Source organism: Takifugu rubripes, chromosome 17 (assembly GCF_901000725.2).
Source record: "Takifugu rubripes chromosome 17, fTakRub1.2, whole genome shotgun sequence".
Classification (NCBI taxonomy): Eukaryota; Metazoa; Chordata; class Actinopteri; order Tetraodontiformes; family Tetraodontidae; genus Takifugu; species Takifugu rubripes.
The window spans coordinates 9020556-9044519 of NC_042301.1; the positions used below are offsets into that span (position 1 = coordinate 9020556).

Below are 23964 nucleotides of genomic sequence, written 5' to 3' on the forward strand. Positions count from 1 at the left end.
AAGTAAATGTAGAAACTAAATCGGGGGTGCAATTCCCGTGTGCGGCCAGGAGGAGGTGTTGCAGTGTTCCATTTAACGAGTTCAATGAAGAATAATTTGTATTTTAAAAATATACTTTAATACAACAGCGGCATATAAATATTAAAATATACATTATACAGGTGTACAGTACACGCACAAAAACAAAAATATTAGGCTTCCATTTGTACGGCACTTACTGTATTTTATTGGATCTATTCATTTTTTTGTACTCATTGTTTTTTGAAGGTTATTTAGAGATGGAGTCATGGATACAGACATGTTAACAGGTCCAAATTATTGCTGTCAATTACTGGGTTACAGAGAGATGGGATGTTTGGGGGGGGGGGTCCTGTACAGAATATGACAATGTGGAATGGTGTCGAGCTCCCTCTTCCTCCCACCATGCAACTGGAATCCAGGTGGATCGAAGCAGCATTTCAGATAAGAAATGACCGACTAAAAGCTGCTCAAACGACAGAAACAGAAAAATGGAAATGAATGTTTTTGGCAGTCGAACGAGACGTTGCCCAAGTTGTGTTCAGACTGAAACGACAATGTCAAAAATTCAATTTAAAGCAATTTTATGGAGCAACAATGTACAAAATTCCACAAAGAACAATCAAATGTGCAACATTAGCCACTTTGTCTGGCAGTGTCAGTATCTTTAGTGAGCATCTTCTCTTCCAAACATCTATAAGAAGATATTTAAGGCTGTTTTCTGGGGAAGGGTCCATCAAACATCCTGTTACTGTTCATACTCCCATCAGTCATCAATAACCAAGGAGGATGTGAATGAGTGCAGAGCTGAGACGGAGCGTCCTTGTCTGCTCCACAGGGTCAGTTACAGAGGAGTGGAGGTTAGGGGAAGCAGGCTGCCACAACCAACGGTGTTTTACGCCCTGACAGCGGGCGTAGGAGGTGGATTAAAAGGTCTCAGAGGAATTAATCCCTCAACGGGGCCGATGGCTATGTCCCCCTTGGTCTCCTCACCTTCAAACCAGAGGCCCAAATGTCTCCCACAATGTGAGCAGTGAGGCAGAGCAGCAGCGGCGTACCACCAGTTGTGCTGACTGCTTCCATCTTCTCAGCCCCATAGCTCACTCTGAAGGAGAACCAAACTGGGCCGTCGTCATCTGTATTAGTGTTTCTTTACTCTGTTCTTTACAGAACAAACAATCCACCCTCAACGATCAGAACCACCAGAATGTCTCAGCAAGGCTGCCGATGATGAGGTCATGATGGAGACCTGGTCCAGTTTAGTCAGGGTGATTGGAGCAGTGGTCACGTGGTCTTCCTCATGTTCCCGTTAAAGCTTTAAAGAACGTGTAAACGGCGCTGTCGTCTCAGCCCGAGACAACAAAGATCCGCAATGATGTTGGATTTTGGATCAGTAGTAGAACTTCCAAGTGTTGGAGCAGCTTCAGATGGAGGTCTATCAAGACAAACAGGACTCTTCATTACAGCCAATCAGCCCGTCCCGATTCATGGTTTCAACAGCAACACGGCAGAAAAACGTCCTGCATGTTGTGTGGTGTAGGGAAGAGAACCATGTGGAGTCAAAGTCCTGCTGGTGGTGGGAGGGGGGGAGCATTCGCTGGAACATCGGGAATCCTCTTTCTGTTCCTCAAATATGCCAACAATGTCCAAACAGCAGCTACACAAAGCTGGAGTTTCCATCCACCAGAGCCGTTTGGAGGTCGGCCTTTCCTCACAGTTAGGCTGGAACTGGAAGTTCCTTCTAAGGGGACAGGCAGCTTTGGGACGCGGCGACGCTGGGTCGCATAGTGATGCTGGGTCTCCACCCTCTCGTTCGGTGAAGTCAAATGCGGTCGAGCTCGGAAGGTGTATTGTGAGGGGTCAAAGGTCAGGTCCCTGTGAGCTCCAGGCACTTCAGGAAGGCGTCATTCTGCAAACCAACAGTCTAGAACTGTAAACAGGCAGGAACCTCTCAGCAGACACCTCCAGCGCTCAGGTTTGCATTAGTAGGAGCACCATACTGGAACCAGTCCAGCACCACGGCGAGTTCCAGTCAAACCCGCCTCCACAGATCTTCAGCAGGGTGTGAAACATCCTCTGAAGATGCTCAAGGTGATTTTAACCACAGTGCAATTCAAAGGTCCTTGACTTCTTTAACGTCCAACAATGTTTAGAGACCCCGGACAGGTTGGTCTACAGCCTCGACAAAGACCACAGGAAAAAGGCAATTTCTCAAACGCCGCCAACTCAGTGGGCCAATGACAACAGAAACACCAAAGTAAAACAGTCATTTGCTTTCTACAACTACAAGAGTTCTTCTCTACTGTGGTTTCAGTTCAGGAAGGTGCGCTACATGATCAGGTCAGGGGCTGAGGGGGGACTCGGGGGGCATGGAGGACATGCCTCTCATCTATCTGCCTGCCTGGTCTGCATGCAGGGAAGTCTGCTCTGCTCAGGCATGTTTCAGTTACTTGTCAAATCAAAACAAGGAAGCAGAGATTTGGTGCCAGCGTTTCTCAGACAATGTCTTTGGTTGTTTTTAAGGTGCAGTTAGTTCTTTCAGTTTTGCTCTCTGCTCTCCTCTGCTTTCATAAATGGGGTTAAAGCTCCAAAACAAACAGGCTGTTGTTTCCATCAACAGCTCCTCTGGCTTGCTACCCTCACTGACATCTCAGCGGCAGACATAAACCAAATGGCACGCAGAGCTTCTTCCACAGGAGCCCAAAACTCATACACAGGTTCTTTGTCCTCCGACCCTCAGGCTCCTTCCATTTTCAGCTCTACTTCTATCCTCAATAGGCCCCTCCCCTACACTCACCCTCAGCCCCCCCAACAGCAACCATGATCATCTACAAAACAGTGCAATGTCTATTAAGAGGCACACTGGGACAAACACCGGGAAGAGACACGCGCACGCACGCACGCACACACACACACACACACACACACACACACACACACACACACACACACACACACACAAACACACACACACACACACACACACACACACACACACACACACACACACACACACACACACGGCAGTGGTGGTGACGGCTCTGGCCTGGTGCTGGTTGCGGGACATCAGGTGAGGGACAGACGATCTGAATTCCTCCTGTTTCCTTCCAGCATCTCCACCTCTTTCTCAAAGATAGGAGGGCAGGAGATGAGGGAAGAGGTGAGACGCTGTCGGTAGCTTAGGTGGAGGGCATGACAGGAGGAACTGGAGGAGGGAGAACTTAGCCCGCTGCCTCATCCCGCTCTTTGTGCTGGGTCTGACCACCTGCACTCGCCGCCAATATCCTTTGCACAAAGTCTTTGGTCCGCCCGGCGACTAAAGGACCTGCAGTCACCATGGAAACAAAGACAGGTCCTCCCTCAGTGTTATGCCGAGACCCTTCAGCATTGTAAATACTCAGTTGTGATGTGTCTCTCTGAGAAGATGCTTCTGCGTGAAGCTCTCTCACCACTGGACTCTTGGAGGATGTCCTCCAGGCGCTGGGTCATCCCTCGCTGGTCCGACTCATCTTCGTCCACGTTTTCCACTCGCCGTCGGATCACCTCTTTGATCCGCAGCAGAGCTCCCAGCAAATGATCTGAGCAGAAACACAAACATCAGGCTTTGGTTCTTGGTCTCTTAATTGAAACTGGACCAGAACCAAAGATATGAAGAAAGCAGAAGAGTAACAGATGTCAGACTCAAGCACCTGTCTACTAACGGGAAGTAATTAAACCCTGAACTTATCAGCCAATCACAATGTAAACCCAAGACCTGAAGCACCCACCATACTCCTGGTTCAGACCCCACAGCTTGATCTTGTTGGCTTCATGCTGGGCCTTCTTCTTCAGCCGGCAGGCCCTGTAACCAGGAGAGGAGGAGGAGAGGGAAAGTGAGTGGAGGAAGGGGAGAGGGACAGGGAGAGGTGAGGAGGAGGAAGAGGAGAGGGAAGAGGAGGAGGAGAGGGATAGGGCGAGGAGAGGGACAGGAGGAGGAAGAGGAGGACCGGGTGAGAGGAGAGGAGGAGGAGAGGGATAGGGCGAGGAGGAGAGGGACAGGGAGAGGGAAGGGAGAGGAAAGGAGGAGTCAATGTCTGGATCTGGTTGTGATAATGGAGCAACCTCCCCATCTTCTCAGCCTTACTGGCGTTTACAAAAGCATCTCACAACTATTTTAGGTTCTTCTGGAGGTGAATTTGCAGCTCTTAGAGCTCTTCAGTCTCTCCTGAGCTGTTGTAATAAAAGTATTATTTTAGTTCACATCCTCAAACCAGTTAAAATCACCTGAACCTTGAAAATCGAATTATTTATTTTCCTGATAAAAGATAACCTTCAGGTTTGAGCCAGAATAAGTGCATCGTAAAACTTATTCATACATTTAGATTCAAAACATTAACAATTCTAATTTTAATAATATTTTTACTCATTTCCTGAATAAAGTTGAGTCATTTAAGGACTAAAACCAGTGAAATTTAGTTTTTCTAAAGTAACATCTGTAAAATGGCCGACAAAGTGTGTGTGTGTGTGTGTGTGTGTGTGTGTGTGCGTGCGTGTGTGTGCATGTGAGGAGGAAATTCTTTTATTATTAATGTAAACATGAAGTGAAAGATGCAAGGATGAAGTACAAACATCTCAGTTCCTTGTTTCTTATCCGATCTTGAGTCTGTCTCTTGTTTAAATTTAGTACAGGGACAAAAATTCCCAGAATGCCCCTCTTCTGTCTCCATGCCTCCACAGCAGCCCCCCCCCAGATGAACTCCCTGTGACCCTTCTCAGTCCTGCTCTGATTTCCTTCTATTCATCCTTTCATCCTGTCTCCATCCATCTCATCATTCTCTTCTTGTGCTCTGCTTCCCTCCGTTAGGGGCTCAACGACACTGGTTGTCTGATGAACCCTGACCACCAGAACCACTATAACGTTACAAGCACTAGAACCAATATAACCACCAGAATCCTGACCACTAGAACCATTATCAGCACTATAACCATTATAACCACTAGAACCAATTATAAGCACTAAAACCATTATAACCACTAGAACCAAACGACAACTGAAGCTTCCTGCCCGGACTCTGGACCCACCAACAGCAGCTTTCTGTCAGGGTACAGCATGTTGTTAGACGTCACCACATACAGTACGTGTGTGACAGTTCCTGAGCGATGGCGTTAACAAGAGTGCCCCTATCCCAGGAGGACACCTTTACCTCCGCCCACCAGTGGTGTTGGAGCTGATCTGTCCGGGAGCACAACATCAGAACCTGTACCTGTTGCTTGTTGATACACACCTGCACTTCCTGTTTATTAACAGTTCTAAGACCAAAATGTTTTCTCTGCATTAGAAGGTTGCTTTTTTTAAGGGCCACCTGTGTAAATCTGGTTTGGATGAGCAGGTCAGCTGACATCAACCAGAACCTTCAGCTGCTGAAGGTTTCCTACCTGGAGGCCAGCTTATTCTTCTCTTTGCGGGAGCGAGCTCGAGCAACAGCGGGCAGCTCATTTACAGGGCCCATGCCATCTATGGCGGTGTTGAGCTTCTGCAGCTGCTCCCCGATGTTGTGGAGCTTCTGTGGGTTCGGTGTGAGGTCACTGGCGTCAGTCTTACGAGCTTTACGTCGCCCCTTTTTACCTGAAAGAATTAGAAGACAAGAATTCATCCAACAGCCGGAGGAGCTATTGGCGGGGACCCATGTTTACTTCTGTACATGTGGCCGGGTGTGTCGCCATGGTGATGTGCTGTGCACGATGTGACAGTGGGAGCAGCCAGGGTCAGAGGTGGACTCAAGGTGGTTCTCACCTTCTCTGCGATACAGTGTGCTAGGGAGGGTGCTGGAGCTCCAGGACAGAGACCAGTGCACATCCCCCCCTAGTTTCTTCTTTGCAGCCGTTTCTCGAGCACACCTGTACTCCCAGAAACAGCGACGCTTCTGTGGGCGCTCGCCTGCCTCCCTTGCCGGCTCTGCCTCCACATCTGATTGGTAAAGACAAACTGAGTCAGAACAGGTCTCAGATGGACCAGAGCTCATCTGTTGGTATCTAAACCACCTGATGCTTTCAGGCAGGTTCCTTCTCTTCTCCATTCACAATTTCAGAAACTTTAACCGAGAAGAGCTGAACCATCACTTCGACCTTCATGAAAACAGTTCTCATCAGGATTCCCTACTTGGACCAAGATGGCATGCCCCCAGCACTACGTGTCCTCTCAGACGTGGACATGTGCACAGATATGCAGACATCAGTAGGATGAGCTGCAAGTACACAGCAGCCGATGACGAAGACTTCATATTCAGAAACTAGAAACAGGCTGAAGGAAAACAACGATGGAGGGAGTCTGTCTGAAGGATTCTTGCCAGCAGCAACTGAAGGGCTGTGATCACTGCCTCCACTACATGCGCATACACACACGTGCACAAGAGAGGAGCACATCAGTGTCCCCAGCTCATCGCTGCTTCAGAAGATGGAAACCGTTTATTCTAACCTGAAATAAGCCTCAAAAACCCCACATTTTATCTAATCAAAACCACAATCATGAGAGAGAAAAAAACTGCATGTAAAACGATGAACATGAGATACAAAATATTCAAAAAAGGCTGTTGGTTCAAGCTCCAGCCAGTCCTGCTGATATGTTCTGTCTGTCCAGTCATTTGCTGCTACAGGACAGTTTGGACCTTTCGGAGCCTAAAACGCAGCTGCAGAACCACACATGAAGCCTTAAGACACATCGGCAGGTGTTGTCACACAGACTTGAACAAAAGAGCAGCTGAAGATGTCCTGCTGACTGGCACTGGAAAAATCAAAGATCGGGTCATTACACGAACGTTTGAAAGGAGCAGAACCTGGAGCTGATCCCATAGGTTATGCTGGAGCCTTTACAGATGGTCCCAACACACCAGAAAAGCTGACTGCTCCACTTCAGACAGCCAGACTTCAGTCATTTACAGCCTGTTTCAACAACAGTGGAGGATCTGTGGTTAAAGTCCACGTCAATGTCTTGAAGACCAAACAGTAGGTCAGCTACTGTAAGTTCCTGTAAAAGTCCGGACTTATTTAATATTGATCTTCTTATAGCTTAAGATCACAGATTTGTTTCTATGCTGGTTCTGCTGGACCTCCTCATACAGTAGGGTTAGCCACATATTTCCACAAGGTTTTGTACTTGGACCAATCCTTTTCACCTTGTACATGCTTCCCTTAGGAAATATTAATCAGCAGCATGGAATAAAATTTCATTGCTATGCTGATGACACACTATTGAAAAATAAAATATGATATATATTTTTTTCAAATTCATGTTTTACTGGTGCACAAAATGAACTGTGCATTAACACCGTGTTCAAAGAACACAATTAGCAAAACATAAGTTTGTTACTAATTCTGTAGTTCCAGTTACTATCATAGACAGACAAATTATCATACTTAGAGGGTCGTCTAATCATTAGGTGAAACATGATCACCTGACAGACCTCTGTCACCCCACTGGGTCATGGTCATGGTCATGGTCTCGTCTCCTCTCCTCCTATCCTCCATTCTATCCTCTACCTGTCCATCACCAGGAGGGTCCCCCTACATGAGCCTGGTCCTGCTCAAGGTTTTTTCCTGTTAAAGGGGAGTTTTATCTTGCCACTGTTGCTTGTCTGGGGTTAGGCCCTGGGATTCTGGAAAGCACCTTGAAACAATTTTGATTGTAAAAGACGCTATATAAATAAAGATTGATTTGATTTGATTTTGAAAGACGTTCCACCTTTAAGCACTCAGTTCACACGGGGAGCTGAGCATTTAGCTACCAGGCCCCCTGCTTTGGAAACAGCTCCCGGTCCAGGTACGGGAGATTCCATCTCTACTTTAAGATCAAACTTAACCTTCTTTGAAAAAGCACATACCACAGTAATTCTGTAGTTCTAGTTATTATTCTAGACAGACTAATTATCATAATTTGAGGGTTGTCTACTTATCACGCTAACATCTTAGTAATGCTGCTATAGGGCAAGATTGCCCGGGGTCCAGAAACATGACGATCACCTGACAGGCTTCTGTCACCCATTCATGGCTTCCTCTCCCCTAGTATGTCAGTGATGATGTCATGAACACATTTTCTTGTGTAGTTTTCTGCTTCTCTCCCCCTCTTTCTGTATCTGTCTACAGGTATCGTCAACTTCATAACTGTGTGCTAACCTCCGACCCCGCTGACATACTCAACTCTTATACTAACAGCTTGTCATAACTAATGTACTTGCATGATCTCTGCCTATTCTCTCCTCTATCTGTCCTCCCCTTTCTCCTCCCTCTCTACCCAGCCGACCATTAGCAGGAGGGTCCCCCTACATGAGCCTGGTCCTGCTCAAGGTTTCTTCCTGTTTTACCTTGCCACTGTTGATTGTTGGGGTCAGGCCCTGGGATTCTGTAAAGCGGCTAGAGACAATCTTGATTGTAACAAATGCTATATAAATAAAGATTGATTATTTATCCTGTAGCCTAATACAGAGGAGTCAGCTGACTCCTCTGAGCTCCCTCCTTCTCTTCTGTCAGACAAACTAACCGAGGAAACTCACCACACTCTGTTTCCGAGGAGCTCAACAGTACAGCCTCGTCCACGCCCGTTTCCTCCACTTCATCCTCCTCTTCTTCCTCCTCATCTTCAGCCTTGTTTTCATCCTCGATGAGGTTACTCTTACACTGCATCTCCTCACTGCTGCCCTGCCCCTCATCCCTCCCGCCCTCTGTCTGGGAGCTGTGGGTGGGCTCTTCTTCCCCCTGGCTGAGGGAGTAGTTGTGCTCATTGCACGGCTCCGGACCCAAACCAGCAGCTGCCACTGCCACCTTGTCTTCCTCCTGTGCCACCTGATACACCTCTACTGTGCACCCCTTCAACATCTCCCCTTCTGGTCCTTCAGCGTCTCTGCCTGCAACACACAATTGCTCCTCTGTTGTCGTGGTGACAGAGTTGCAGCCCACTTCCTTTCCGGCAGCAGCAGCAGCAGCAGCAGCAGCAGCAGCAGCAGCAGCAGCAGCCTGGACTTCCTGGATGATGGCAGATGTCGTGTGCCTGCTCCACCAGCTCTCCTCTTCCTCCTCCTCACAACTTCTCCCCCAGCGGCCCATCAGGACAGCCTCTTCAGAGCAGGCCAGCAGCTCCCCTCCCACCCCCAGGCCTAATTTTGTAAAGCGAGTCATCTCGTCCAGAGCAGACACATCCCAGCGCTCTGGGTGCAGGTCCTCACCAAAGCCCCCGTCGTCCACCAGGTCACTTAGCAACTCAAAGGGCCGTTTCCGTGGTGACGCTGGGGAGCCCAACATAAGAAGGATGCTCTTAAACAAAGAAAGCAGATAGTTAACCATGTGCTGCAGGGTGATTGATGTGGGATCATTAACAACATCAATCCAGGTGGTGTTTTAGTCATTCGCTAAATTACAACAGGTTTTTTTTTATCATGTGATCTGCACCCCAGGAACACACTTAAATCATTATCACAATTCATCTGCAATTTAACGGTCCAAACAGTCAGCAAACAGTTGTTCAGACTGCAGACAGAAGGTAATCAGAACTGCCGTGTTTAAATAATTCATAAGGAGCTGCCGACGCTCCATTTGAGGCCTTCTCCTGCTGAGCTTCTGGACTGGAAAAGACAACTGCAGCAACAAGCTGCCTTTGAGACACGTGAACGTTAAATTCAATCATCTTTCATACAATAAACAGGTATCATCAGCATAAAACTATAATACAGAGGATGGAAAAACAATTTCAGGCTCCGCTTCATATTTAGTTTTCTTCTACTCAAAATATATTTTTGTAATAAACAGATCGAAGACACTCCTGAAGGTCAAAGATTCTAGAATGTCAGAGATCAATGTTCATTTAACTGCTCCAACGGTCACCTTTCATATTTTCTAAAAAAAAAAAATTTTTCTTTAGGCAGTTTCACAGGCAGCAGCTTCATCTGGAAATCTACTGATGCTTTTCATAGTTTCAGCTCCTATTAGGCAGCATTTGCTTGTAAGGCAGAGCACTGAAAACAGGAGGAGATGGAGCGTTTCCAGACAAAAGGAGGAGCGTTTGGAAACCAGGTCAGCATCAACCGTGACCTCCTTTAACAAGCTGCCTTTTGAAAACAGCCCTCATACTGGATCAGACCCACTCTGGCTGGTCTCACCTGGTCGTACTCGGTCCGGCCTCGTTGTGGCGACATAGCCAGAGGGTAGGGGCTCAGGAGACCCCTATGTCCACCGTAGGCCTCGCCAAAAGCAGGCTCCATCCCGTTTGTACCCGGCTGTGGATGAAGACAGGGCATGAGAAAAAAGGCGTTTGTTGAGGGGGAGCGAGCAAACAGTGAGATACCTGAGGCATGCCCGGGGCAGGGAGGTCCAAGGTCACAGAGTCACGTCAACTGATGAGGGCTACAAAAGCACACAGACAGGATCGTGGTTAAACACAGACAGCAGAGGGACCTGTGTGTGTGTGTGTGGAGGGGGCAGAAGATGGAGGGGGAGAGGGAGGTGAGAGGTGAAAGTGGAGGAGGTGGGGGTCATGGAGGAGGAGGTGATGGTGGAGGACAACGAGGACGACGAGGGGAGGAAGAACAATGATGAACAGGAGCAGTAGAAGGACGACGAGGTTGAGGAGGAGGAGGAATGATGGTTTACCGACTGAACGTGGAGAGGGTCTAACGCTGGATCCGCTCTCACATATCGCAGCTCTCAGCCTCCAACCTGCAAAGAGACAGTAGGACATGAGTCCAGCCTGTAGAGAGACAGGACATGAGTCCAGACTGCAGCTTCCACAGCTATTCATCACCAAGACTGGAATCAGAGGTGTAGCTGCCGGAAAAATAATGCTGCAGGTCTTCAGGTTGTCTCATCAGAACCTCTCCTGGCCTCTACTTTTTTTTCCCTTCACACATGTCAGGGACAGATTCTTTCCTCTATCGGCCAGTTTCTTTTTTATTAATGCAATAATCCTTTCATATTCAACAGCCTGCAGAAATCTAGGACATTTCCCAGGAACCATCCAGCATGTAAAGCTAGTGCCGAGGCTGTGATGATCTGGATAAAGGTTGAATTAAACGGCGTAGACCAGTAAAGTCCCTTTAGATCAAACTGTGGATAAACAGCAGCTGGCATCCGTCATTTAGTCAAGATTGTCCTCACATACAACACTGTAGGAAACAGACCAGAGAAGATGAGCCGAGAAATCAGAAGTTCTTCTAATCTGATTTTAGAATCTTTTCCATCATGTCCGTTTCATCTACAAGGAGTGCAGAATTATTAGGCAAATGAGTATTTTGACCACATCATCCTCTTTATGCACGTTGTCCTACTCCAAGCTGCATAGGCTGGAAATCCCACTACCAATTAAGCATATCAGGTGATGTGCATCTCTGTAATGAGAAGGGGTGTGGTCTAATGACATCAACACCCTATATCAGGTGTGCATAATTATTAGGCAACTTCCTTTCCTTTGGCAAAATGGGTCAGAAGAGGGACTTGACAGGCTCCGAAAAGTCAAAAATAGTGAGATATCTTGCAGAGGGATGCAGCACTCTTACAATTGCGAAGCTTCTGAAGCGTGATCATCGAACAATTAAGCGTTTCATTCAAAATAGTCAGCAGGGTCGCAAGAAGCGTGTGGAAAAACCAAGGCGCAAAATAACTGCCCAGGAACTGAGAAAAGTCAAGCCTACAGCTGCCAAGATGCCACTTGCCACCAGTTTAGCCATATTTCAGAGCTGCAACATCACTGGAGTGCCCAAAAGGACAAGGTGTGCAATACTCAGAGACATGGCCAAGGTAAGAAAGGCTGAAAAACGACCACCACTGAACAAGACACACAAGCTGAAACGTCAAGACTGGGCCAAGAAATATCTCAAGACTGATTTTTCTAGGGTTTTATGGACTGATGAAATGAGAGTGAGCCTTGATGGGCCAGATGGATGGGCCCGTGGCTGGATCGGTAAAGGGCAGAGAGCTCCAGTCCGACTCGGACGCCAGCAAGGTGGAGGTGGGATACTGGTATGGGCTGGTATCATCAAAGATGAGCTTGTGGGGCCTTTTCGGGTTGAGGATGGAGTCAAGCTTAACTCTCAGTCCTACTGCCAGTTTCTGGAAGACACACATTCAAGCAGTGGTACAGGAAGAAGTCCGCATCCTTCAAGAAAAACATGATTTTCATGCAGGACAATGCTCCATCACACGCATCCAAGTACTCCACAGCGTAGCTGGCAAGAAAGGGCCTAAAAGAAGAAAAACTAATGACATGGCCTCCTTGTTCACCTGATCTGAACCCCATAGAGAACCTGTGGTCCCTCATCAAATGTGAGATTTACAAGGAGGGAAAACAGTACACCTCTCTGAACAGTGTGGGGGAGGCTGTGGTTGCTGCTGCACGCAATGTTGATCGTGAACAGATCAAAACACTGACAGAATCCATGGATGGCTGGCTTTTGAGTGTCCTTGCAAAGAAAGGTGGCTATATTGGTCACTGATTTGTTTTTGAATGTCAAATGTATATTTGTGAATGTTGAGCTGTTATATTGGTTTCCCTGGTGAAAATAAATAATTGAAATGGGTATGTATTTGTTTTTTTAAGTTGCCTAAAAATTATGCACAAAGTAGTAGTTACCTGCACACAGATATCCTCCTAAAATAGCTAAAACTAAAAAAGCCCCACTCCAACCCCCAAAAATATTCAGCTTTGATATTGAGTCTTTTTGGTTCATTAAGAACATGGTTGTTCAGTGATAAAATTAATCCTCAAAAATAACTTGCCTAATAATTCTGCACTCCCTGTACAGGCAGTACTGTATATGCCAGTGAAGTCCAACCCGTCTCCAACATCATTGAATAGCCGAACTGGTGTCGTCTCAACGGCACCTCCACAACTGGACTAGAAGCTTTATTCCCAGATTACCACACAGGAGTAACCACACACTCCCTCTCTGAGCTGGTTAAATGACCCAAGAACCAGATTGTCAGAACATCAGAAACCAGAATCAGTTCTATGGTGGAGCCTTCTGACCTAAAGACAGCAACTGAAAACAAGTCAAGACTGGAGTCATCGGGACAGATGGAACACCAGAATGCCCCCCCCCCCCCCCACTACACACACACACACACACACACACACGCACACACCAGTACCTGAGAAAAGTCAGGAGAAACCAGCTCACACTGATCCAGGAACAATAAGACACAAGAATGAGGAAATGAATCTCGTCAGGTGACAGAGACTCATAGGGTCCAGCTAGCACACACATACACTCTAATAAACACACACTTGAAGCAGACAAGTTGCTATAAGGAATGAAGAGTCCACCAGCTCTGAACACACACATCACACATTCAGTCCTCTCAATTCTAACATTTAGCACATTCCTCTTAGCTCTCTCAAGTGGATACGTAATACCTTTCATTCAGGACTGGTCCAAAGTCTCTGGGATCATAAAGACTCATCTGATGTTCATGTAAGGTCAACATGAAAACTACAGGAAATCACTCCATCTCAAACCCACGAGGCTCAACGACCAACAATATGTGCTAGCTTTACGCTCTGACAGTAATGCTACAGTAAACATGCATGAGCGGATGCCAACACATCTGTGCGAGCTACAGCAAATACACACAAACAAACTAGCCCCCCAGCAGGGGCCTTTTAGGACAAGAAGTGACTTTTACATACATCTTAAACTAATTTTGCATAGCTCCAGGCCTACACTGGGATTATTCCCCATGAACTTGGAGCCATGTGTGTCACACAGCATAGACCTCAGTGCAACTTTCCTAATTTACGATGGACTTTAACCAAGACAGTTTCCTGTTTAACCAGCCAGGTCCAAAAATGTGTGACCAAATGGAATGATTTTGCTTTACGGCCACAAACAATGCTGAACAGACAGGACAAAGGACCAACAGAAGGCCACAGCATGCTCCAGAAGACTTTATCATTGTGGATCCAACATGAAGAGGAGGTTAAATCAATGCAGCAGACACTGAGTGCTAAAAGGAACTGACGTGTCCTGGCAGCCTGACAGAGGTGAGACCGTTGGTCTGACCCAGCTTTTGTTTATTCATAAGAGTGCAAAAATGCATTTTATGTAATCATTCTAACCAAAGGGGAGGAAGACAAGGGCAGAGTTCCTTCTGTCCCCGTGGGGGTAAAAGCAGCCAGTCATGGTGCTAAGGGAAAATATAGAACAGTGACCAGACAATGAACCTTCAAACACAGGAAAACCACTCCAGTCTGAGCAGAGCAGGGAAAAAGCTAGAAAAGTCAATTAGGCAGGAGGTTGTGATGGCGGAGACTGGGATGGAGGCAGGGAGAGGGTCAGATGAGCCCCACATCTAGGAGACCAATTAATAGAAATTAAAGCTCCGGAGAAGCACGAAATCAAGCCCCGTTTCTCCTGAACTCCAATTCAAAACACAACAATGAACATTCCTAGGGCACGGACTGGATGCGCCCCGTGTCCTTGGAGCTCTTTTTCCCGTAAAGATGAGAGCAAAAGTGGCCCTGTCTGCCTCGCCTCCTCCCCCCGGTCCAACCCGAGCTCGTCCCGATTCATCTGCCCAGCGAAACAGGAGCCAACACCGAACAATCTACCGCCGATCCGCGCAGGGAGACGGACGGGGGTACTACGGAGCTGCGTGTCCGCGCAGCTGGATGCGGAAGAGAAGGTGCCATGGTGGCGGCGGGTCCCGTATGGCACAGCGCTGCCCCTCCTGCTGTCACACACTCACATTCCCCGCATTTGAATCCGCCATGAAATAAATATATGAATAAAAAAGGCAGAAATTCTTACGAGGAGGAGTAGCCAGCAGGGTCTGATCCAGCCGAAACAAGAGGAATCCTTCCAGCGCAAGACAACAATAAAATGGGGCGCAGCTGGCACTGCCACCGGATGTCCAATATTAATACTTAATACTGCACATTTCTGAGCATGTGCGTCGGCTCCGACCTATAGAACGGTGTTAACGTGCAGGATTTTTCTGTTGTCTCTGTCACATGTTAAAGTTGAGACGGATCGTTTATTACGGAACAAGTTTGGCCGCTGTTGGTCCACCTGCAGGTGGTGTTAGCAGAAGTACAGTTGAGGCCCAGCCAGCCAAGTTCTGCAGGCTTCCAAAACAAAGCTTTATGGGGAAGGAAAAAACAAGTTTGCAACGTTATGAGTTATTTTATCTGACAGTTTGTAATAAGTAGAACCACACTTTAAACGCTGCTTTTCGAGCGTGCAAAAATGACGGCTAGTATTAAGCAAAACCAATATAACGCATTCAATTCCTCCCTGTAGTTTTTTGAATGATAAAAGTGTGCTCTTTCTGAGCACACTGGATGTTAATCTGTGGGAAAGTGGCCATTTTTTAGCACACGAGCGCGTTTAAAGCTCAACCGTTCCGTCTCTCTAAATACAGAATCTTTAACTTTAACTCACTCATGACACTTACACGCTACCGCTTTATTTCCCAACAAACAGTGGAAAGAGGTGTGATTTACCGTGTGGCGTCTCGTCGGAGTCCAGGCTCCTCCAGACCGGGGTAAAATGTCGGCCTCGGCCTCTCCAGATGATCCGAACGCGAGCCCGTCTGGACAACCGCAGCTCGGCCCCGGAGTCGCGCTCAGCCTACGGCCACACGCACCAAGTTAGTTCACAGAGGCGGCGGGTTCATGGCGGATCAACGGAACAGAAAAATATGCTCGTAGGACTGTTAGCAGCCCCCTCCTCCTCGATTCCCTGCCTCCCCTTTCACGTCGTCTCACCCTCCCCTCCACTGGTTCCTGACGTTTGGGAGAAGCGAGCGAAGGAAACATTTTATTAAAGTTTTTACACCAACACCCCCCCCTCCCCTCCCCGCGACGGACATGGTGCCATCCATCAGCGCACAACACAAGTTGCCTATCACCATCTCGGGCCAAAACCACTTTAATTAGTCAGGGGGTGTGGGGGGAGAGCCAGTTCCGCGGAACACGAACAAGCCTCGTGTTATCGTGCTGGAGCCGAGTTATTTTTGTTTTCAGCCATTTTCCTACTTTAATGTGAGGTTGGACAGGTGAGGTCGGTGCGACTGGAAGGACTAAAATCGGACTTGCATGCAGGGACATTTCAGCGGTATAAACAGTGGAACGTGGGGCAAATGAGTTTATGAATAATCACGGAAAACGATTCAGCAAGCTCGAGACATCTGGACGTCACATTTCTCACGAGGATTTCAAAATAAAGGCTGCTTCCATAATTCACCAAAAATACATTTTTTACTCTGCGTGCTAATTGAGGTACGTTTAAACAACCGTGCATAAATATATGTCTGAAGGGGGTTCGGTAAGCGTATGTTTAACCTATAAATTAGCGTTTAAAATCATCAATGGATTAAATTTAGGTTTAACGTGAACTGTTTCCGGTTTCATATTAAGTGTCCGTAATGTCGGCAACTTGATTATTTTGAAGGCATGAAAACGGATGTGGTTTGACGTCAGTGGGCGGAGCTCCGCGACCCATCTTTAAGGACAGCCAAGAACACGGACTTCGAACCCGCTGACCCCAGTCGGAACCCGGCCCGCTGCACAGCGGAGGGCCGCTGGACCAACCTGCTAGAGAGAGTGGCCTAGGCCCCTCAAGTCTACTCCTTCAGCGGCTTATTAGAACTTAACGACCGCTGTCCGATTTTCCTCTCAGCCGTTAACAGCCCATGATATAAAAGGTTTGTGTGAACTGATAGTAGTGCGTGAGGGCTTTTGTCCGTCTGCAACATTCGGATAGGATTTAGGTTGAAGTAATATAACAGTGTTAAAACAGAACTAAAAGTAAATTATATTTGATAATGATCTAATAAAATGCAGATACTATAAATACTTTTAGCATTTAAAACTCTTGTAATTGTATTCTATATTTTGGAGGTAACTGCTTTCTTTTTTCCACACAACTATTATTCATCCATTTAATAGCTTAAATCGAAGATTAGTATCGAAACAAAAAACAATCATCTTGAATGTGATTTTTCTGCAGTGGCTTAAATGATAACAACTGAATTCAGTACAATTAATTGGCTGAAGTGTTTATTTTGAATATGAAAGCCAAAAGTAAAATAAAGAAAAAAACATTCAAGTGTAACTTCTATTCTCCCACCCATCTGCTTAAATAAGAATAAGAAGATTCCATACTCCTCATTAACAGATATCGAGTGTTAACGTTCACCTTTCCCTGCAGTCAGAATACATACGTGCACATGAAAAAGAAATGGAAAAGCAAATATCAGTGCAGAGAAAAGGAGCAATATCCTCATAATAATGTTAGGACCCAACAACTCGCTCATCTCTGCAACTTTGGAAAATGGCGTCTCGGAAGCTCATTTGAATCCTGTTCCATCATCCCACCTCACTGATAGAAGCACAAAAACCTTTCCTGTTGAAGTTAATTTACAATTTACTTACATTACAACTCGAATTGTTAATGTCTGTATATTTATTGATGACTGTTTGTTTTTAGCGATTTCCACAATGTCTGTAAATGTGGCTAATTTCGCCTGAAGCAGTAACGAGCGTGTTTCTCTGTCTCAGTGTCATGCCCTTTCTGAGGAAATGAGAATAAACAAATTCTTACTGCACAATATTGAATAGGAAGTCAACTCTGATGTTTATGCTACTTCTTGGATGAAGAATGAAGCTGTGTTGGTGTGGTGAATCTTTGTGAAGTGCTCAGAGGTGCAGCTGTGTCATAAGTTGGTCCTTCAGGCAGCAGGACAGTCTAGAACAACAGAGCAGCATGGCTGAGTTTGACGCACATCCTTTAGTTTTAATTCAGCATGTGAAACACATAGAATAATTTACATTACATCAACAGGTCATAGACAGCACAGGAGCCCGTTTCTGAGAGTGAGTGGTGTTTTTGTAACCATGGCGACTCTTCTCACAGGATATGAATCCATCTCTACTTTGACACTGATGCCGACATCAAAGGAGCTGCACAGAGGAAGAGCAACCATCCAAGGTCACTTCTCCTCCGGCATTTCTGGGGGAGGAAAATCCTCCGGACACTCATTCTGGTGTGAAAAAAGGCATGAAAAACTGAGGCCAGTCAGGCTCCCAAACCTCAAACAGCAGAGTTGGAAATCAATGATGTTGCCTCAGAGTCCGTCTGAGATTTATGACTGCGGTGGGAAAACAGCAAAGTCCATCCTGACAACAGCAACTCTGGTGTGAGAAAATGCAGCTGTTCAGATGCACGCCACCACCACGACTATCAAAGAGGGATAGAGGAAGAGATACAACATAATTTGGTCTTTCTAAAAAGTAGCTGTATATTGATTTTGGTTATTTTTGGCTGAAGCAAAGTGGTTTTAGAGAAGGAGAGGAGGAGGGAGAAAGGGCATGGGAGAAAGGGAGGAGGGAGAAGTGTAGTTGTGGTAGTGGGGCATGGCTTAAACGCTTAAAGCTTCTGGGCGGAGGAAAATCCCAGCAGCACCTTGTCAATGTTTGTTACCAGATATTAACACCAAGGACTGTCCTAATTCATGTTTGTAACTGTTACCTTAGGGGCAAACACAGCATCTGACTGTCTGTCTGTTGTCAGGGAGATACAGAATGAAGAGAAACAACCAGCTGTTGACATCATCCCACATGTTGGTTTTGTTGTCACCTTCATCAGTGCTCAACTTTAATGTTTCATTCCCATCTGGCTTCAAATGGGACAACAAAACTACTCAGGAGTTATCGCTTAGTCCTGTTTGTCTGGGTGGCTTATTCAGCCTTGAAAGGAATCGTACAGGCCTTAACTCAGAACGCCACCGCACAGATTGAACAGCAGATTATGGTGTAGAGGAGAACAAAAATCTTCTCCACTATTTCCTGATGAAACACCCAGACAGAAGCATCTGTCCCTGATGTGATCTCAGCATTTCATCCAGGAACTGAACAGTAAGAACAGGACTTGACTGAGGACCTGCTTTTGTCTCAGAGAAGAACATGAAGGCTGAGCAGCAGAATGAAGTTTGGACATATACGTCAACGTTTCACTCAGATCCCAGTCAACAGCACATCTGTGCACAGGCAGAGTCAGGATTCCATCAGAAAGGGGTCGAGTAGGTTACAAGATCACCATGGCAACGGGGACCTCTGCAGTGCCGAGCAGGAGGTGAGTGTGGGCTGTGGTGTGAAGTGCAAGGAATCGCTCTTTACGCTTACGTTTCTGGGAGATTCTCATGGCCTCGGTCCAAACACTCGCAGTACTGAACTCTTCTCTCTCTCACACACACACACACACACACACCTCTCTCTCTCACACATAGCATTACATCACAGATAATAACAGTTATATAACAAGGCCGTGTGGACGCAAGGGTTATTACAGCGTGCTTACATCAGCACTCACAGGCCAAATAAATAAACATCATCCCTGATGGCAGCAAAAAAAGATCAATAACCACAAAATAAAAGAGTATAGAAGGATTGCACAGTAGAGGGGTGGAAGATTAACATCTACTCTTAACAGATGACGTCACACTTTCACTGGAGCTCATTCATGTCACAACAACAGCACAAAACATCCGATTTAAAACGCAACAACACAGAATCCTGACAGATTCCAGATGCTGTGCGTGTGTGTGCATGTGTGTGTGTGTGTGCGTGTGTGTGTGTGTGTGTGGGGGGGGGGGGGTTGGTGGTTGGAGTCCAGTGATTGGTGAGGAAGAAGTGATGGGATGCATGGATCCTAAAACAGAAAAGAATAAACATTTTTTAGTTAGTTCAATTTTGCTCAATTATTATTTCATTTATTCAGCTGCTGTTTTTGTACCCAGATTTATATTTCCTGTCATCCATCACAGATGGATGTCTCTTCAGACAAGTGGAGAGTCGGCGAGACAAGAGGGACTCAATTAAAGTTCACATCAACATTACCAGGCCAGAGAGTTCCAGTGGTTCTGGTTCCTAGCTGGATCTTAAAGTGTTTTATTCTCTTTCTACCGTTATGAGCTGTCAACATGGAGCCTTTTATTCAGGAAAATGATGAAATTTAGATCATATCCTGGTTAAAGATGAACTTGTAACATGGAAAAATAATTCAGGAAAAGTTTGAGGAAGACAAAAGTAACATTCTCCAGGTCAACACTGACTGTCAGTCTCTTCTCCCTCAGGAAACATCTACAGTGAATCAGGAAATGAAGGTGATGAGGAAGAGGAGGGTGAGGAGGTGATGAGGAAGATGAAGGTAAGAAGGGTGAGGAGGGTAATGAAGGCGAGGAGGTCTCTTCTCCATCAGGAAACATCTAAAAAGCCATGAAAGATTTAGCAGATGATCTGTTGTGATCTGCCAGACACACTGAGGGTATTGAAGGGTGAGGAGAGTGAAGAAGGTAAGGGTGAGGAGGTGATGAGGGTGATGAAGGTGAGGAGTTGATGAGGGAGATAAAGGTGAGGTGGGTGATGAAGGTGAGGTGGGTGATGAGGGAGATGAAGTTGATGAGGAAGATTAAGATGATGAGGGTGAGGAAGTGATGACGGTGATGAGGTCATGAGGTTGAGGAGGTCTACCACAGGTTTTTCCTAATCTGTCCTCACCAGCTCACCTGCTTCACTCCCAGAAGTAGCGCAGATACCAGATGGTTTCGTTCTTCAGCTGAGGGCCAAAAAGAGGGTTGGTCTGGGCCAGGATGGCTATTAACCAACTGGGCAAAGACAGAGAGGAAGAGGAGGGTGATGCATCAACGCAGGAACGTTTCTAAGCAAATTATTAATAGAATATTAATCAGCGTTGCCTGATGCTAACCTGAAGGTCAACCCACAGAAAAATGTTGATTATCACAACCGATTAAACCAAAAATAAATAAAATGAGCGAAATAGGAATTCTTCTCCATCACCATCATCCATATTAAAATTCAGAGGAACTAACTCAGTGACTAGCTGGTAAACGGACTGTGGCGCCCCCAGTGAGAGAAACAATTACTTCTGTATAAATATATACAATTATTTAAATTAAAAGAGTTTGAATAAAATAAAGTTAAATAACAAATACTGCGGAATTCTTTACTAGATTTTGCATGTATATATTACAAGCTTTTATATAACCTTTATTTATTTTATCATCTTTTACTTAAACTAACATCTTTTTGAGGAAGAAATCTTCAATCAACTTTAGTCTGCTGCATTTAGCTGAAAAGAATAAGAAGACAGAGGGTGGAGACTACTTACAACAGGTAACAACAGACAGCTGTGAGGATGAGACTGGTGACGATCACCCTGGAAACAGACCAGCTTCATTAAAACATCCGTTTAATAAAAGTAACAAAAACCTGTTAAAAGGAAAATGATCCTGCCATCATTAGAGTTCAGAGCTACAGCTGCCTCTCCTAATCTATCCATTCATCACCATTCATAACTCTATTATCCATCCATTTATCCCTCCATCCTGGGTGAAAGCAGGTTCTCTTCATATCCAAATCCATACACTTATGTCTATGGAAGAATTAATGAAACAATTTAGAGTCCAACATGAATAAAACAAATATGGATTCATTTGGTCCTTATTTTGGGTTTGTTTCAGGGGTTTCTTCTTTTAATCAGACCAGACATTTATTATATTCTTTAACTTTTTAATTTAAAAAAATAGTGATTTCAGTGCCACAGTAACACAATTAAACAGTTTAATACAATAAATATAGCAATGGAATTTTTTTATGTGCTAAGAGAATTTAACTGTAAATAAAACAGCTTAAAGGCCGAGAAGACCTTTTAATGTTTCCGAGATCAGTGTGAACCTTTGATGACAGCCATGATGGGTGGGTGAATGAATGGGGGGGGGGGGGGGGGTGGATGGAAAGGTGGACGATGGATGAATGGAAGGACGGACAGATGGACGAGCGAACGAACGGATGAAAGGATGGACGGATGCCCGATGCCACGCAGGGCCTCCTCACCTCCACCTGTGCTCAAATCGAGTAAAGTCCAACATTATTTGGCCTAGATATAGTTTTGTATTTAAATTAAAAGGCAACTATTCGCCGTTACTTGCAGTTAATTCAGGCTAAAATACCTACCCCCGGTTGGGTCCTTTAGGCACCAAAAAAGGAGCCACGACCCCGACTAGCCCCCATAATGTGGTGAAGCAAATCATCGGCAGGGCGAGAGAGTGAGACACCATGGCTACAATCCGCAGAAACACGCAAAAGGAGTGAATAATATCGGTTTGTTCTTTTAAAAATAAAGCGCATCTATGGCTGCTGGGCTTAGCCGTCGCTTCAGCACAGTCCCCACCCTGACCAGTGACTGCAGCATCTAATTGGACCACAGACAGCACAGACTCTCTTGTGATTGGTGGATTTGTCTTTCAATCAGTATTATTAGCTCGGGGATTGGACGCATGGTCTAACTGGGCCGCAACCGCATGTGCGCGCCTGCGCGTCCGTGATGAGTGGAATATGTTTGGGCTTATTTGATCTTTTCTGCAGATATAATAGAGAAAGATCTGAAAAGATAACAACAATCATGATTTAGCGTTAACATTATTATCATTAAATGGCAGCAATGATATCCCTCTACTGGCGGAAACATGGTTGTGCCATGGGTTCACCAGTATCTCCCATCGATGCCAATCTCTCATGGAGGTTGAAAACCGAGCCCTAACATCCTTCATAGGAACCGTCCCAAGTCACTGGTTCAGATATGTTGATGACACCTGGGTCAAGATACAAAGAAAAGAATTGGAGGCATTCTCAATCCACCTAAGCAATACAGAGGATTACGTCAAATTCACGAAGGAATATGTAAAATAACACAGTCTGGCATTTCTTGATTGTGCAGTTTAGATCGAGGAGGACTGAAACCTTAGCATTGAGGTCTACAGATCCCCCCCCCCCCCCCCCTTCTGCACACACACACACACACACACACACAGATTAGTACTTCCAATTTGACTCTCAACACCCACTGGAACACAATTTGGGTGTAACATAGGGCTAAAGAAGTACCCACCACAACCCAAGGGATGAAGACTGAACAGGATAATCTCAAAACACCACTCAAAACATGTGGTTACCCAGATTGAGCCTTCACAAAGACCTCCAGAAAGCAAACCCCAGCAAAGAAGATGAGAGAAACAAACACAACAGCATTTCTATCCCCTGTCTGGAGTTTCAGAAAAATTCAGGAGAATTCTGCTGAAACATGACCTTTCAGTGTGGTTCAAACCCTCCAACACACTCAGACAAAACCTAGTTCACCTGAAGGACAGGACACCAAGACCAAAGCAAAGCAATGATGGCTATGCTGCACAGTGCCAGAAGGAATGCTGTAATGTACATTGGTGAAACGAAATATCTGCTCCATAAACGAATGGCCCAACACAGACATGCTATCTTTTTAGGACTCAGCAGTACGCCGGCACCTAAAGGAAACCGGGCACTCCTTTGAGGACAGTCAAGTATGGGTACTGGCCAGAGAAGATTGCTGGTTTGAGAGGGGTGTCAAGGAAGACATCCATGTTAAGTTGGAAAAAACATCCTTATGTGGAGGGGGTGGGCTAAGACACTTCCTATCATCCACATACAGTGCACTCTTTCCGCCAACAATCCAAAAGTTTACACTGTTTCGTGAGATCTGCTGATTCACCACCATGTGACCCAGCAGACAAAGGGGAGGCATCCAATCTGAAACTAGATGAACAACCCTGTCAACGACTCTCAGGAGACCACCCAGATCATTAGCATGCTAATGGTCCACAAGGGCTATATTTTCAAGCTCTGCCCTCAGTGAGTTTAGAACTAAAGAAGCTTTGTGGAGAGGAAGAAGCCTTCTGGAGAGGAGGCAAAACATATTCAAGAAAACCCTAACAAGTCTAGTCGGATCAGAGATCTTACTTGGATAGTAATGATAATAAACACAATATTAAGAGGTTACAGTGTTTATAGGTTCATGCTGGGTTGGTAAAGAGCTGAAGAGTCACAGCCTGAACAAGAGCGTGAGAACTAATCTAGGCTGGTGTCTCACTGAAGGA

The 23964-nt window shown here is 45.8% G+C and overlaps 2 protein-coding genes and 1 long non-coding RNA gene across 6 annotated transcripts; 1 reads left to right on the forward strand and 2 right to left on the reverse strand.

Moving 5' to 3' along the window:
• Positions 1 to 99: 99 nt before the first annotated feature.
• Positions 100 to 15665, reverse strand: LOC105417663 (CREB3 regulatory factor-like). 4 transcript variants are annotated; one of them, XM_011612641.2, is made up of 10 exons: positions 15479 to 15665; positions 10633 to 10698; positions 10328 to 10386; positions 10143 to 10259; positions 8544 to 9300; positions 5792 to 5965; positions 5434 to 5623; positions 3786 to 3859; positions 3468 to 3596; positions 100 to 3343 (listed from the first exon to the last, which is right to left on the reverse strand). In XM_011612641.2, the coding sequence occupies exons 3-10, from the start codon at positions 10334 to 10336 to the stop codon at positions 3240 to 3242; spliced, it is 1554 nt and encodes a 517-aa protein (XP_011610943.2). In that variant the 5' UTR covers positions 10337 to 10386; positions 10633 to 10698; positions 15479 to 15665; the 3' UTR covers positions 100 to 3239. The 4 variants fall into 4 exon arrangements, with proteins under 4 accessions (XP_011610943.2, XP_029706812.1, XP_029706813.1 ...); XM_029850952.1 differs by having other exon boundaries at positions 10633 to 10729; XM_029850953.1 differs by lacking the exon at positions 15479 to 15665 and adding an exon at positions 14784 to 15415.
• Positions 15666 to 16116: 451 nt separating this feature from the next.
• LOC105417662 (uncharacterized) lies at positions 16117 to 18616 on the forward strand. Its single transcript, XR_003891609.1, has 2 exons — positions 16117 to 16255; positions 16428 to 18616. It is a non-coding gene; the product is annotated as an uncharacterized lncRNA (long non-coding RNA).
• A 621-nt stretch (positions 18617 to 19237) lies between these two features.
• atpv0e2 (ATPase H+ transporting V0 subunit e2) lies at positions 19238 to 22167 on the reverse strand. Its single transcript, XM_029850957.1, has 4 exons — positions 22010 to 22167; positions 21165 to 21212; positions 20542 to 20640; positions 19238 to 19685 (listed from the first exon to the last, which is right to left on the reverse strand). The coding sequence occupies exons 1-3, from the start codon at positions 22111 to 22113 to the stop codon at positions 20547 to 20549; spliced, it is 246 nt and encodes an 81-aa protein (XP_029706817.1). The 5' UTR covers positions 22114 to 22167; the 3' UTR covers positions 19238 to 19685; positions 20542 to 20546.
• Between the last annotated feature and the right edge of the window lie 1797 nt (positions 22168 to 23964).

Excerpts from the sequence above, each read along its gene's own strand:
- LOC105417663 (XM_011612641.2), bottom strand. Across the intron at positions 5,624-5,791 it reads CACACTGTATCGCAGAGAAG|GTAAAAAGGGGCGACGTAAA; the intron begins GTGAGAACCACC and ends TAATTCTTTCAG. Across the intron at positions 3,344-3,467 it reads CATCCTCCAAGAGTCCAGTG|GTCCTTTAGTCGCCGGGCGG; the intron begins GTGAGAGAGCTT and ends TGGTGACTGCAG.
- atpv0e2 (XM_029850957.1), bottom strand. The coding sequence starts at position 22,113 with ATGGTGTCTCACTCTCTCGCCCTGCCGATGATTTGCTTCACCACATTA. Across the intron at positions 21,213-22,009 it reads CCTAAAGGACCCAACCGGGG|GGTGATCGTCACCAGTCTCA; the intron begins GTAGGTATTTTA and ends GTCTGTTTCCAG. Across the intron at positions 20,641-21,164 it reads GCTGTCTGTTGTTACCTGTT|TTGGTTAATAGCCATCCTGG; the intron begins GTAAGTAGTCTC and ends GTCTTTGCCCAG.